The sequence below is a fragment of the Alosa sapidissima genome, chromosome 23, assembly GCF_018492685.1.
Source record: "Alosa sapidissima isolate fAloSap1 chromosome 23, fAloSap1.pri, whole genome shotgun sequence".
In the NCBI taxonomy this organism is placed as follows: Eukaryota; Metazoa; Chordata; class Actinopteri; order Clupeiformes; family Clupeidae; genus Alosa; species Alosa sapidissima.
Window position 1 is genome coordinate 11,618,283 of NC_055979.1, and position 15,878 is coordinate 11,634,160.

Genomic DNA, 15,878 nt, shown 5'->3' on the forward strand with positions numbered 1-15,878 from the left:
ACGCACACACACACACACACACACACACACACACACACACACACACACACTGTTGAACTATCTGTGACTTCACAGGTTTTTTGGCTTCACAGCCATCTGTGGCTCCAGATAGGAGCGGCTGCTTCTTCATCTTTCCCACACCAAAGGAACATGGCATCAGATGACAATGTGTACTCAGCAGTGTGGCAAAGGAAGATTAGGTCACGGTGTGTATTGGTGTGTGTGTGTGTGTGTGTGTGTGTGTGTGTGTGTTTGTGTGTGTGTGTCTGTATGTCTGTGTGTGTGTGTGTTTGAAAAGAGACACAGTATGCAAAAAAGTGTGCAAAAATGTCTAGTGTGAGAAAGAGTGTGTGTGTGTGTGTGTATGTGTGTGTGTGTAACCTGCGTGATAAGCTCTGGTCATCTCACCACAGGCTTTGATCCTAAACAAACCGCATCGACACAGGGAAAGAGGCAAGAGCCCGTCTCTATTGGTGTCACACACACACACAAACACACACACACACAAACACACACATTGGGCTTTTTACCCTGCTCTGCAGCCACCTGACATCTCTAGGTACAAACATATCAACTACTCCTCAAAGTCTCAGAGCAGTTAGCACACTGATCATAGAGCAGCACTGCCACTACCTGTCAGAGATGTGTTTTAAGGTTTGACCAATGGCTGATAGTCAAGACACACACACTTATTTAGGTGTGTTTATCTGTATTAAGGCTGGCTGATCTGCCACGGTTTGAAGGTTTATTAGTAAGCCCTTACATCTAATTGCTTGTGGGTGCATTTATGCCACGTGTCACAACAAAGACACATAAACACGCTGAAAAGATGACAAATATTATCTAAATCACACTCAAAATCACCACAGAAAGCTTCTTAACGAGGAAAAACAGCAAATTAGCTCTTACTCTGTTGTTTACTGTTGCTTAGAAAAGGGAAAAATAGTCAACACTGTCACACAAGCCAGTGGTGGTGACAGAAGGGAATAATAAAATACTGTAACCTCATAAAAAAGTCTACTTGACACAAACAAGAGCGAAAAACAACAGCTAAGACAACTATTAGGTTTCAGGTTTCACTAATGAAGGTAACTTCACGCAACAGAGACCTCTCTCTCACACACACACACACACACACACACACACACATACACACTATATAGCTTTGGGACTACTTCATGAATCTCCATAGAGTGCTGCTGTTCACTGGTTGCCTGAGTACTATCACTGAGTAATCATTCTATGTTGTTGTCCTATAATTATTACTTTTTAAACACTTTTAAACTATTGCCCAATTATGCTTTTATGTACTATTGCCTTGTGTGTTGCATATTTTCTTACTTTTTTAACTATTCTTTGACTATTGTCATTCTATGCTTTTATTAGCTATTACTGTTTGCTTTAGTTTATGTAAAGCACATTGAATGACCTCTGTGTATGAAATGCGTTATATAAATAAACTTCACTTCACTTGACTACAGAAAGGTAAGATCTCTTCAGTTCATAAAACCTACACACAATTTCTTTTTATTTTACCGCACGGTTTTGCCCACACAAGTTAATTTAAAACAAACAAATAAACAAATAAACAAAACAACAGAGCAATTGACATTAGCACCCCCCCTGAGCATCCACTGAGTGGTGGAGTAGGTCATCTCTGGGCCTCAGGCGGAGGCGCTTGATGGACGTGTGTGGCGGAGGATGAAGGAGAAACGCGGTGTGGTGCTCACCAGGTCAACATGGAGGTGATGCACACATGTGCATGTTTGAATGTGTGTATTTATGTATCTGTGTGTGTGTGTGTGTGTGTGTGTGTGTGTGTGTGTGTGTGTGTGTGTGTGTGTAAGATGATGAAGAGGATGCCATGCGGTGTGGTGCTCACCTTCGTTGAGAGACCAGGTGAACTTGGAGGCAGCGGGGTTACACAGCAGACACGGGCTGGTGGGGTTGGCATCGCCCTCACGGAAACACATGCCCTCAATGTTACACGTCTTCTCCTGAAGAAAAGATAGAAGAAGGAAGGAGGGAGGGAGAGAGAGAGAGAACCAGGGAATAAGACTAATGGATTGGTGGATTCATAGCTGTTATTACCCGTAATTCAACGGAGGCAAAATGTTCGGGATGGAAGGGAGCGACATAATGGGAAAATGGAGGGAGAGAGCGAGGGGGAGAGAGATAAGTGCAAGGTAAAAAGGGAATTCGCCGCTGTTCTTGGAAACATAAAAAGGCTACTGCTCTTGGAAACATAATTACCATAAATTGTTATATATTGTACAATGAATTCTATGCTATGTTATGTCCATCTCGAAAATGATTCCTCTAAAGCCCAATTCACACCAAAGATTCTCAACGAGATGAGCTGCAACATTTTATAAACCAGCAACTTACTGCAACGTTCTAAAACCTTGCAACTGCGACTAGACATGGTGAATACTTTGTGACGGCTTGCAACAGCTGGCAACGACGTGCAACATTTAATTCACATCGCTGCAACTCCTTTCTGCAACGGTTTCGTCTCGTCGCGTATCTTTGGTGTGAATTGGGTTAACATGCCAACGTTCTTGCTGGTTGCAGTGATGAAGGGAATAACACGAGTGAAATGAAAGGAGAGAAAGTGAAAGATTAGGAGAGATAAAGAAAGGGGATTGACTCCTGTTTTTCAGAAACATAACTCAGTAACACTTTACTTGAAGGTATCTACATAAGTGACATGACACTGTCCTAACCCTAACTTGTCATGACATAAACCGAATGACACTTGACAGAAGCGAGTGACAAAACACGTTCATGACAGTGTCATGTCACTCTTATGTAGATACCTAAGTAAAGTGTAACCCATAACTCTTCATAAATTGCCAATGACAATTCCCATAATATGCTTGATTGTATGGACAGCTTAAAAGCCAAAAGCCATTTTGTCACTAAACAAACACATGGGTCGCTGTTTCCACCTGTGCTACTAGCAAACCAGCCAAGCCAATAGATTTCAGAAGGAACCAAGCTAACTCAAGAGGGGAGAGATAGAGCTAAGTTATGTACCCGAGACTTTCCAATACGGACTGTGCTAGTGGATGTATGTTTGCCTGGCGTCCTCAAGATCCCCCAGTGATAACAGTCATGTGTTAGTGGCTTTCCTATACTGTGTTAGTTTGTGCGTGGGCTGTTTTGTGTTTGGTGTCCCCTAAGACTCCCCAGTGAAAACATGAACGTAAACGGCCGGGGTCTGTCACATCGCAATATCGCGTACAGTACCTCTCAGCCTCAGGCTAAACCAGGCATGTTGCTCGATTAAAATGTCACCGGCAGGTGACAGCACACCACAGTGATGGCAGTGGGGCATTGTGTGTGTATGTCTCTGTGTGATCTTTGTATTGTGTGTTTGTCCTCTGTGTGCATGTGTGTACTATTTGAGTGTGCACCTGCGATACAATGCACAAATGCTCATGTGGATGAGTGTATGTATCAGTTTGTGTTTGTACAGTGTATGTGTGTGTGTGTGTGTGTGTGTGTGTGTGTGTTTGTAATGGGGTGTAGCACTTGTGATGTAGGTCAGCAGTGGTCCCTGTGTCCCAGAAAGGAAGCAGTGGCCCCTGAGACACATGCTGTTTCCCAGCGAGATGTCCAGAAGCGTCTGTTACCCTCATCCAGCTGATGAGCTATCTCTCTCTCTCTCTCTCTCTCTCTCTCTCTCTCATACACACTCTCTCTCTCTCTCATACACACACTCTCTCTCACTCTCTCTCACTCTCTATCTCTCTCTCCCTCCCCTCCCTCTCCCCCTCTCTCTCTCCCTCTCTCTCTCTCTGTGTGTGTGTGTCCAGTAGTGTCTGTTTCCCTCATCCAGCAGATGAGCTGTGAGTAAATGTATGTGTATGTGTGTGTGTGTGAGTGTGTGTGTGCGCGAGTGTGTATGTGCGAGTGTGTTTGTGTGTGTGTGTGTGTGTGTGTGTGTGTGTGTAGGAAGGTCTGTTTCCCTCATCCACGGACTGAGCTGAACACCAGAGCACGCGCTCAAAACGCCTCACAAAGATGCATCCAACCCCTGGAGAGTGTCAAACTGACCTTTCTTTTATACGTCCCCCTCTTCTCTCACTCTCTCTCTCTCTCTGTGTGTGTGTGTGTGTGTGTGTGTGTGTGTGTGTGTGTGTGTGTGTGTGTGTGTGTGTGTGTGTGTGTGTGTGTGTGTGTGTGTGTGTGCGCGTGCGCGCATGTGTGTATGTGTGTGTGTGCACTCGCCAATGAGCACACTGTACACTTCTGAGAGAGCAAGGGAGAGAGACTGACAAACTCTGCTGTTGTTGTGCGTGTTGTTCTTGTGATGTTATACTAGCGTTGTGCTCCACTAACTGGAAAGTAATACCCGCCAGGCACAGCTTTCAGTTCTCAGTGTAGGAGATAACCAAGCAATTTACTGTAAAAAAAACATGCAGATAAGTCCTTTTTCTGTGTTTGTGTGTGTGTGTGTGTGCGTGTGTGCGTGTGTGTGTGCGTGACTGCGGATATGTGTTTGTGTGTGTGTGTGTGTGTGTGTGTGTAAATTTCAGGATTAATTATGTATCTATCTGAGTGTGCACCTTTTCCTGTAATGTGTGTGTTTGTGTGTATGTGTGTGTACACACTTGGGTATGTCTGTGTGAGTGTGTGTGTGTGTGTGTGTGTGTGTGTGTGTGTGTGTGTGTGTGTGTGTGTGTGTGTGTGTTTGTGTGTGTGTGTGTGTGTGTGTAAGTGTGTGAGTTATCTATGTTACCTTCAATTTGCAGAGCCCAGAAGGAGAGGGAGAACATTGCTGACACACCCCATCATACAGGGTCAAGACCTTTGGCTCGCTGTACTGACTGCCATCATTTGTGACCTAATGAGAGAGAGAGAGAGAGAGAGAGAGAGAGAGAGAGAGAGAGAGAGAGAGGAAGAGAGAGGGAAGGAGGGAGGGAGGGAAAGGGGGAGAGGATGTGAGGCTGTGAGAAAAGTCAGCTAGTGTGTGTGTGTCTGTGTGTGTGTGTGTGTGTGTGTGTGTGTGTGTGTGTGTGTGTGTGTGTGTGTGTGTGTGTGTGTGTCTGTGTGTCTATGAAATATAGTTGTTTTAGTAACTGAGGTTCAATATTTGTAAATGCAAATATCTTGAAAGAAACATAAATCAAAATGCATACAATTATATATAATTAATATGCAATGATATGCACCAATTTGTATTTAACAAACAAGTTTAAATATTATTACAGTGGGATTAAGAACTGTTAACAGCCAGAAAACAAAAACAATCAAGCCCACTAATGAAATGCATGGAGGATAAATAACTGTAATGCCCTATTTGATGTGCTTATGGAGAGATCTGACTGGCCTCTTTCTCTGTCCAGTGGAGGCCTGGTGGTTGTGGTTCGGTCCCAACAGCTTTGCCAGGTTAATGGATGCAACGGATGTGATTATGACCCCTCCCCTCCCCCATACCCATACACACACACACACACACACACACACAAACACACAAAAACACACACACACACACACACACACACACACACACACACACACACACACACACACACACACACACACACAAACTCTCTGCTCTTTTCTTCATTTTGCGTCCTCCACTGTGGCTCTGCCGGCTCTGACTTTGGGTTAACCTTCAGCTTCTGCCACCCATGGTTCACCCCAACACTCATAATGTCCAACAGCAGCAGTTCCAGCAGCAGCAGCGGCACTGACACTGGTGAGTATCCGTGCCTACTCAGGGTCCAGATCCACACCAGAGATAGTGTCTGGATGTTCATTCATTCATTCATTAGTTCATTCATTCATTAGTTCGTTCATTCATTCACCCGTCCTGATGGAATGCAATAAAGACACTAAAGGAACTGTGTGGAGTTGACAGTGTGACGATACATAGCTTGTGAGGGGTACAACAGGGTACAGGGGCAAGCGAGGGTCAAATAGAGTTCAAATACTCGAGTATCAGTTTCAATAGTCTGGATGCTTTAGATATATCCAAAAAGCTTTTATTTAATTGCACTTACAAAATGCAATTGTGATTCAAAGCTCTAAATACCACTCTGAATATTTCTGTGCAGACGAAACGTTTATGAGTAGTGTTCTGTATTGCTTTTGAAATGAAAGTACTCTTCTGTTCTGTATTGCCTTTGTTTTAAGTTTGCCTTTGTCATAGAGGAACAAATTGTGGCTCTTCCCCAGGCAAATTTAATGAGGTGTAGAATTGGAGCACCCGAGTGAAGAGAATGAATATGGAATGATCTAGAATTTTGCTCTTTTCAATTGAAATTCCGCAGGGCTGCCGTCATAAACATGTCATGCAATCTTTATGACTGTTCTATGATTGATTGATGTTCCGCTGCTTTCTTAGAGGTGCAGCATCCATGTTACTATGTGGATTCACCATTTCCCCACATGCGCCATTGCCTCTGCCTTGGAATAAAGCCGTTTGTCAGGCATAAATTCACTGAGTTGGCATTGTAATGTTGGAAAACTGCGACTGTGAAAGAGTGCGCTTTACACTGCACAAGTTATCCCATCGCTCAGCTACCCTGATGCACGGATGGCATGCTGTTAGAACTAGCATGAGTTTTACACTAGGGAATACCTGCAGTGAGTTCATTGAGCATGTTTTGGGAAATACAAGCAAGTAGGCCGCCAAGCAGGTAAACAGACTGACAGACAGACATGGAGATTTGTACCTGAATCTTCCATCTGGCATACGGCCTGTCGTCCATTGTGAAGTCGATGGAGTCATCGGCCATGGTGGCGAGGGCTGGCACGTCACAGTCCACCGCCTTGGAGCTCAGGAAAGTGGCCTTGGTCAGAGTCTTCTCCCCTGGAATCCACTCTCCATTCACGTACTGCGGACGCACGGGACAATACAGAATGGCGTTCCCGTCAGAGCATACAGAAAGCCTCCCTCCCATCCTCCCTCTCTCCCACCCCACGGCCGCAGTTTGTGGCCATTGTATTGCCCCCTCCCTCCTCCCCAGCACTATGTCAGGATAATTGCATTAAACAATAGAATTCTCGGCGGCCTTCAATGTGGTAGAGGGCTGGAGAGTCATTATACACACAAGGTGTCTTCAATTATTCAGGGTCTGTAATCCCAGTGCCAACATTTTGTGAGAAAGATTTTTTTCCTTTCTTTATTTCGTTCTTTTTTTCCCTTTCTTTCTTGCCAAGGACGTTTAATGACACCTCATGATAGATTCACGACCACGCGCCACACTTGGCGAAGAGGAATAGTGTAATCATCAAATCAATTCTCTTCCACTTTGCATCAATGCACAATTTAAAGAAATATATACACGCAGCTCATCGTTGGGTCCTTGATGAATATTTTTCCGAGTCTTATTTATGTATTCCTGAAAATGAGAGTATAAATCAACAGCTCCGGCACACTCCGACTTTTATGCACGAGAAGGTTAAGAAAAAAAAGAAACAGGGAAAAAGAGAGAATGTCAAAGCTATTTCCTTTACACTGAATGGCTGTCCTCTGTGGGCAAACAGGCACTGAGAAGCAAAGGGGACGAGAAGGGAGGAAAAACCCTGAATGTATAACCGACAGAGGATCCCCACCAGCTTTTTTTTTTTTTTAATTGAAAGTAGATGATTCTCTGGGGGTGTGCGGATTTGAATTCCAAACAGGCGCAGAGGAGGAGGTGGAGGGGGCAGGGGAGAAAGTGGGTCCCCCTCTCATAACCATTTCTTTCAAAGAGAGAAGGAGAGAGAGAGGGTGTATGAGAGAGGGAGAGAGAGAGAGGGAGACAGAGAGAGAGAGAGGGAGGGAGGGAGGAAGAGAGAGAGAGAGACAGGGAGAGAGGGAGGGAGGGAGGAAGAGAGAAGGAGGAGAGGAGGCGGATAAAGTACAGGCTCTTGCCGGGACGTCCCTCTCCTCAGCAATTCCCTTGGTCCCGCGAGGCCAGTGGGGAAAATGCATGTCAGTATGTGGTAGCGCATTAAAGCAGCTAAATGGCTTATCTCACAGCATCAGTTAAACCGAATATTATACCGTAAGGCCTGCTGGACTACTAAAGACCAGAGCATGCACAAACACACACACACACACACACACACACACACACACACACACACACACACACACACACACAAACACAAACACACACACACACACACACACATATCACAGCACATAAATGATGCACCACACAGCACTCAGCCCCAGTGAAGGATGCAGCCTTTACATGTAAAGTGGAGACCTGCTGCTCTGATCTATAGGGTTTATTTTCTATAGGCTTGTGTAGGATAAGGAGCATCAGTAATCAAACGCCCTGCGTGTCTGTCGCTTGCTCCTCCACTGCTTTAAATATGCATTAGGACAGATGGCAGGTGCATATTAAAGCCTGCCTAAGAACGACCAATAAAATCCGCTTAATGGAATACTTCGCTACGCAATTCAAGTAGAGGCAATATCGTCAGCCTGAGTAGTGTCCGTGCATGGAGTGCAAGCTCAATAAAGGCCTGTGTATCACAAACAGAAATTAGAGACAGACTATAGTCAAAGTCATTGAAGTCACAACTCGGTAGATTAAGTGAGAAGTTAGCATGATATAAACTAGCGCTCCATTTGATCACACAAACATTATCTGGACCGCAGCTTTGAACTTGACTAGACCAAAGAAAGAACAGCGCCCCCTATGTGGTGGGAGGAGGGGTACCTTATCATGAGCTGTGGCTGAGGGGGCAAACAGGCCTTTCTACATGGGAGAACATGTCAGAGGTGGGGGAGAGCGTCCGTGAATGTTAAATGCTAATGAAATTCACTGACTACTAACAATTACAGGCAAAATAACCTTTGACAACATGAAACATCATGCAAAAAGTTAAACTAATTTAAACTTTTGTGGCAACAGTATAAGTATAAGTATAAGTATATATACTCTTTTGATCCCGTGAGGAAAATTTGGTCTCTGCATTTATCCCAATCCGTAAATTAGTGAAACACACTCAGCACAGAGTGAACACATAGTGAGGTGAAGCACACACTAATCCCGGCGCAATGAGCTGCCTGCTACAACAGTGGCACTCGGGGAGCAGTGTGGGGTTAGGTGCCTTGCTCAAGGGCACTTCAGCCGCTTCCTACTGGTCGGGGTTCGAACCTGCAACCCTCCGGTTACAAGTCCGAAGCGCTAACCAGTAGGCCACGGCAGCCCCCTAACAAGCAAATCTCTGTCTGCTTTGCAAAGAGTTGACGTGGTGGGAGTATCTTTGAACTAGTTAGTCATGAGGGTAGAATTGATACTTTACTCAGCAGGGCTTAGGGGCTTGGTGGGATGGTGGTGTGTGTATATGTTTGTGTGTGTGTGTGTGTGTGTGTGTGTGTGTGTGTGTGTGTGTGTGTGTGTGTGTGTGTGTGTGTGTGCGTGTGTCTGTTTTACCATGAGTTTGGTGGCATGGCAGCTGAGGTTGGGTGAGTCGAGGAAGCCCAGGCCAAAGACTCGCACGCTACTGCAGTCAAATGCCCTGAAGTCACAAAGGCCACTGTTCTCCAGGTCTGTTACCTCTACCATCTGACCTGCAGGGGTGAAGAGAAGCGAGGGAGGGAGGGAGAGAGAGAGAGAGAGAGAGAGAGGCGTTTAAAACTCTTTCATTAAACCATTATCAGACGTTCTCACATAATTACATCAGTATTACCTTCAAACCCTCAGTCTCAAGGCTTACAATCCCCCCACCCACACACTATTTTTCTCTAAATGGTTATGCCTATAAAGTGTAGTGAATTGAGAGGTATGAAAGAGAGAGAGAGATAAGGAGAAAGGGACCATGAAAGAGTCAGATAGATTGAAAGAATGAGAGGTGGGGTAGACAGAAATATGACGGAGAAGTGAGAGAGTGGGAGAGAAGTTAAAAAGAGAGAGAGACAGAGGGAGAGAGAGAGAGAGAGAGAGAAAGAAAAGGGGAGACTCAGAAAGACTCAGAGAGTGAGAGAGTTTCATCATTAACACACATCCTCACACACACACCTCCTGTCAGAGATCAAATCCTAATGAGAGCCACTCTCTTGTTGAAGCAAAAAAGATGACTAACAAAAAGAAAATAAAAGAGAAGAAAAGAGAAGAAAAGAGAAGAGATCTCTGGTGAGATTTTTGATCTCTGGGTAATTATTACACTCTACACCTCTGAGGAGGCCTGCTGATTTCTCCCTCTGTCTAAAGCCTTCCACAATGAATACTGAAACATCCTTACACACACACACACACACACACACACACACACACACACACACACACACACACACACACACCAGCAATTTCTGGGGGCTACAATTACAGACGCACACAAAGGATGTTAGCGCCGTCACCAGACAACACATCCCTGAATGGAGACTCCCATCAGCACCACATCCACACCTCAGCTCAGCCTCATCTGGGCTCAAAGACAAAGCCAGCGCTGGGAAGAGAAGAACGTTCAGGAAGGGGTAGAAAGAGAAACATGCTATTCTTTTCAAGCATGAAAACGAGGGGGGAAATAGACTCTGGAGGATAATAGATTTAGCACTCAGATAAGACAATAACAGGAGTCACATTTATTCAAGCAGATATGGGCTATGGTTCAAGGGTATGGGAGGATAATGTGATATGGATGGGCTGAGTGAGGGGAGGGGAGTGTGTGTGTGTGTGTGTGTGTGTGTGTGTGTGTGTGTGCGTGCGTGTGTGTGTGTGTGTGTGTGTGTGTGTGTGTGTGTGTGTGAAGGGGAGGGGGCAGCGTTGTCTATGCTGCTGTCCTTCCCTGTAAAAGCATGCCAATAATGGGAACAAATGCAGAAAGATGCAGTGCATTAAAACACGCCACTGGGCTTGTAGCCACACTGGTGGAGAGTGAGAGAGACTTTCAAGAACACCGTGGCATTAACAAACAGTGTGACAAAACTCACACTGCCATAAATCACTGCATGTTTTCAGGGGAGGGAGGGCCAGCACTGACCTTGCATACATCTCTAGGAGACCATTAGCAACAGCATGAGATGACGCAAAGCAATTAGTGGAGGAATTCTGCCTTTTCTCCATAATTGGGATTTCTCTACTTCCATCAAGTCTGCATTATGCGTTGTGCAAATTAGACCTTAAATACGGGTTACTATGGCTTGAGATCTACCAGCCCGATACTGCAAATCGGATGCGGAGGCACTGACAGACGGGCGCTGCCTGTCGTAGCTGGCCGAAATTAGTCATGATGAATGCCCAACGAAGGCTGCACCAACCATGGTTGGCCCTCCTTAAATCAGCCATTTTAATTTCAAATGGCTCCTTGTGATTTCCTTGGAGACAATGCCACATAATTCACATCTCTGCTCGAAACCGCATCCAAATGGTAGGCCTACACTCACTAACAGTATGTAAAAATATGCTGAAAAAGTGTCATTAAAAATGAAAACAAATAAATAAATAAACAGGGAACGCTTACATGTGATGCCAAGATGCAGGAGCGCAAAAAAAGAGGGGACAACACTTAAGGAGATGACAACTTATTCTAGATGTGCAACTCAAAGTAGCCTAGTCTCTATCCTCCCAAGAAGATTCATCCTCATTCATCCTCATCCTGTCCAGACTCTGCCAGCTGGCTTTTGTTCAACTTCCCTGTGATGGATAAAAAGCATGGAAATGAGCCTATTGTTAAGTCTAGATCCTAAGATTCCTTGGCTGCTGCTCATTGGCCGTGTCAGAATCCATTTCAGTGGCGTAGCGAAAACTGTTTTTAACTTGATTCGGAGCTCTGTAGGACAGTGCTAGACAGGGGGGGGTAAAACGATTATGTTCGGATAAAATATTTAAACCCACCCACGAGCTGGCACTGTCAAAACAAACTGGCTCTGACATCACACAAGCACGGCTGTATCTGCGGCATAACAATTATGTCTGCCTGCCAGCCTGGCAGAACACTCCCTTTTCACAAACAACACTCGCAAATAACATTACATTTACATTTATTTACTTAGTGGTCCAACCCACAGTCCAAGGAAGGTCTGCGGTGAAATCAGTGGGCACTTTGTCAGAGAAAATGACTGGCATCAGTGAGAGGCTGGATCTAGTATCTGGGACCAGCAGAGACGTCACAAACAGTATCATTATCACCGTTAGCTGGAGAACAGCAGGGCCCATTAATGATAGATGGGGAGAAAGGCAGGCACCTAGGAGGCAGGAAGAGGGCTATTTTCTCCTATGGTGCAGGGCAGTGACTGGCCCCCCTCACCCATGGAGAGGATATTGGAAAAAATGCCCACCAGGGGCAAAGGGGCGCGAGTGCAGACACGTACGCGCACGCACAGACACACACACACACACACACACACACACACACACACACACACACACACACACACACACACACACACACACACACACACACACACAGACACACACACACACACACACAAACAAACACACACACACACACACCCAAACAAACACACAGCAAATCTCTCATATTTGCTGAAGCAAACTACCTGAAAAAAAATTAAAATAGAAAGTCTGAGTGTCTGCCAGAAGAATGAGTGTCTGCCAGAACCAGGCTAAATGACATACAAATGACACAGAAGCCCATACAGTATATGCTGCCTGCAAGAAGCTGCATGCAGCCTGAACATGAGCTAACCGTCAGTCTACAAGACTGTCCTCATTAGTGGATAAGTGGGAAGGACCTTTAAATAGATTTCTCTTTATGCTCCTCTGTCTACTAGCTGAAATGTGAATCACATAACAGACCCTCTCTATCGAGGAGCTATTGTGCTGGCAGGGAAGGAAGCTGAAGGTCCAAAGCTTGAGGATGTTATTTCTATTGCACATTGCATTGGGTAAATAAGGACAGCCTGAATTAGGAGGTGGTCATTAGTGAAAGTGAATGCAGACCTTGCATGTCCTCACAGCAATCCCCATTCCCTCATCTACACGTTCTCCAAGACCTTTGTGCTTTAGACCAGTATCCATAGATGAATGGATGTATACAGTAGATCCATCTAATCTCTCTCACAAACTCCTTTTTTACTGCTCCCTTTAATTTATCTCTCTCGCTCTCTCTCTGGCTTTCTAAGCCCCTCTCTAACCCCCTCTCCCCCCTGTGGACGGTGGGGCAATTAGGGTGGATTTATTCCCCTGCCCTTCACTCTCCCCTCCCGTATGTTGATCTCTCTGTACAGCGTCCATAAATCAGGGGTGTAGAGAAGACGGCCGAGGTGGAGTGGAGTGGCGGTGGGGTGCGGTTGGGTGTTGTCATGCCCCACAGGCGCCTCTGATAAACACCACACTCTGTACCCCCCCCCCCCCCCAACACACACACACACACACCCGGCACTCCATGCCACCCCGATCCCCGTGTTAATCTGCACCATAATGTGTGTTAAACCCCCACCGAGCGCTGCACTGTCTGGCCCTCAGGGGAGTCCAGGCGTCTTGGGCACCAGGAGTGCGATAGCGAGCCGGCGCTGCCCCCGCTTGCCACGCTGATTTCTGCGCTAATCGGCAACGCGTTAATGCCCATTTGGCACACGTCCAAGCCTTCGCAGCATACCTGCATAACAAACACACACAGAGATGCAGAGAGAGAGAGAGGGAGAGAGAGAGGGAGAGAGAGAGGAAGGGAGGGAGGGAGGGAAGGAAGGAAGGAGGAGAGGAGAGGGGGAACAAGGCAGAGCTGGAGCTGCTTAGGCATCTCAGAGGTGCTAAAAGAGATCAGGCAAATGTGCCGCTTTATCAACGAATCTGACAGTTACGGGGATACGTGGTGATTTTCCTCTCGTTTTGTGAGAACGATATCTCGGCCGAAGGTTTCAAAATAGCACACGGCGCCAGTGAACAGAGGGAGGGAGTGAGAGAGACAGGAGAGAAATAGACCATCTGTGCTGTTCTTGGGAGAGGTGAACTACTGAGACTTTGCACATAGTGTGGAAGCACATGAAATGAGCTCTGGGAGAGAAAATAAGACTTCTCTAAAATGAAAACACGATTAATACAACTTTGCAGACTATGAGGTAAGAGAGAGAGAGAGAGAGAGAGAGAGAGAGATACACATAGGAGATAAAGAGACAGATAGACAGAAATATAGAGAGTGAGAGTGAGAAACAGAGAGAGAGAGAATTCTCCACCACGCTGGACCAATCCAACTAGAGGACCAAACGCATATGATTTGATCGATTGCCACCCAGTTGCACAGGCCTTTCCGACGACCATCTGTTAGAGGCAGCTGCACAGAGAGGCTCCTTTCCAGACCAATATGATTTTAATTAAAACCCATTCTGGCAATCAGCAGGGTGAAAGTCCTGTCCCTAAAGCACCATACACAGGCAATTAGATCAGATACCAACTTCATTATCTCGACTGGGACACTGCGCGCAGTTCAAAGGCGATAAGTCATCAGTCGTCCATTTCAGACTTAGCACAAATTATTTGACCTAATAGCTGAATATTTTAGCTCATGATGAGTGATTAAGCTGCTTGGGGGATGATATAAAAATGTATTACAGCCCCTGAAAAAATGAAGAAATATATTTATTAGTTCATATTCATTCATATCCACGGCCTGTTCTTCAACCTTTACATTCACAATCTATCGGCTTCAACTTTATTCAGACGGAAAAAACATGTTCTGCTGCCAGGTGAATAGAACAACCTTACATGATTTCCAAAGAGGGCTGAATACAAAGTAACACAATTGCATTTCAATCTGACTGAGATTTCAACTCCCCGCTGAAACCATTGAAGCATAACTTTATTCTCTCTCTATCCAACTCTTGAAGTGATTGTACTCACTTCTCCTTTTCCTGTTTTAGAGTTGTACTTACCGATGGATATGCTGCAGTCGTACCGGCTGTGCCCAGGGTGGCACTGGCACCCAGACTCTGTGCAGTGCCCGTTGCCGCTGCAAAGGTTTGGGCAGCGCAGGGCAGTGACGACATCTCCAGGTGCGCCCAGGGTGCTGTCAGTACCACCACCACCACCACCACCAGCAGCTCCACTGCCGAGCTGTAGGGCTCGCTGGGTCCGGTTCCGCAGCAGGCGTCGCTCGCACTCGTTCTCCAGGAAGGGCAGCAGGGCGTCCTCCCAGGCCAGATCGTCCTTCAGCTGCAGGTCCTGGATGCAGAGGTCCACGGCCTCGTCCAGGCGTCGGTCCAGCAGCCCGCGGCACGCGGCGCCCACGGTGGAGTTGGCCAACGCCGCCTGGCACAGCTCCAGCGCCTTGGCCGAGGTGAGGCCGCTGGGCGTGGGCCACACGGGCTCTGGTGCCTCACGGCTCTCTGACACGTGGTCCTCCGGGAAGAAATAGGCCAAGCTCTCCAAGTCCAGCTGGCTCAGGCTCTGGAAGGACAGGATGGGCTGGAACTCCAGGTTCGGGCCCTGGTGGTGGCGGCTACCACTCGGGGGGAAGTCATATAGACTCTGCCTTTTTCCCCTCCGCTCGTTTGCCATTGACCTTCGACCTGCTGAGCCAGGTGGCTGAGCCGAGCTCGTCTCGCTGGACAACAAACTGGCCACAACAGGCCGCTCCTTCTCCTTTGGTGTCTGGACGCCATCTTTGCCGGACCCAGTAGGCGAGTCTGCTGACGTAGTGGAGATGTGACGCTTGCGGACGCTCTGCTTTTGTCTGGTGTCGTAACCGTGCACGTAGTCTGCGGTGGCGTCTCGGAATGGGAAGAGAGACGTGTAATCCGCGCTGTCATAGTCCTGACAAAGGGATGATGGGACGTGGTTAAACAGGAAGTCCGCCACCCCTGTCCCGCTGACCGACGCGGTGTAGCCTCTCTGACAGCGGCAGAAATTCCTCTTCGTCTCCCCCTCGAGCGCAGGTGGTGTGCTGTCAAATAAGCTCTCCCCAGGTGCTATCCTATCGCAGGAGCAGAGAGGGGAAAAAAGCATGAGATATAAATATGCCTG

The 15,878-nt window shown here is 46.6% G+C and overlaps 1 protein-coding gene across 3 annotated transcripts in view; it reads right to left on the reverse strand.

The window, feature by feature from the left end:
* The window catches only part of si:ch211-246m6.5 (von Willebrand factor D and EGF domain-containing protein), a 73,597-nt gene that overhangs the window by 39,433 nt on the left and 18,286 nt on the right, over positions 1-15,878 (reverse strand). For all 3 annotated transcript variants that reach the window (XM_042081295.1, XM_042081294.1, XM_042081293.1), the window contains exons 12-16: positions 14,789-15,828; positions 9,393-9,529; positions 6,690-6,851; positions 4,748-4,852; positions 1,883-1,997 (exon numbers count right to left, since the gene is read on the reverse strand). In XM_042081295.1, coding sequence (XP_041937229.1) covers positions 1,883-1,997; positions 4,748-4,852; positions 6,690-6,851; positions 9,393-9,529; positions 14,789-15,828 — 1,559 coding nt within the window. The remainder of the gene's footprint in view (positions 1-1,882; positions 1,998-4,747; positions 4,853-6,689; positions 6,852-9,392; positions 9,530-14,788; positions 15,829-15,878) is intronic.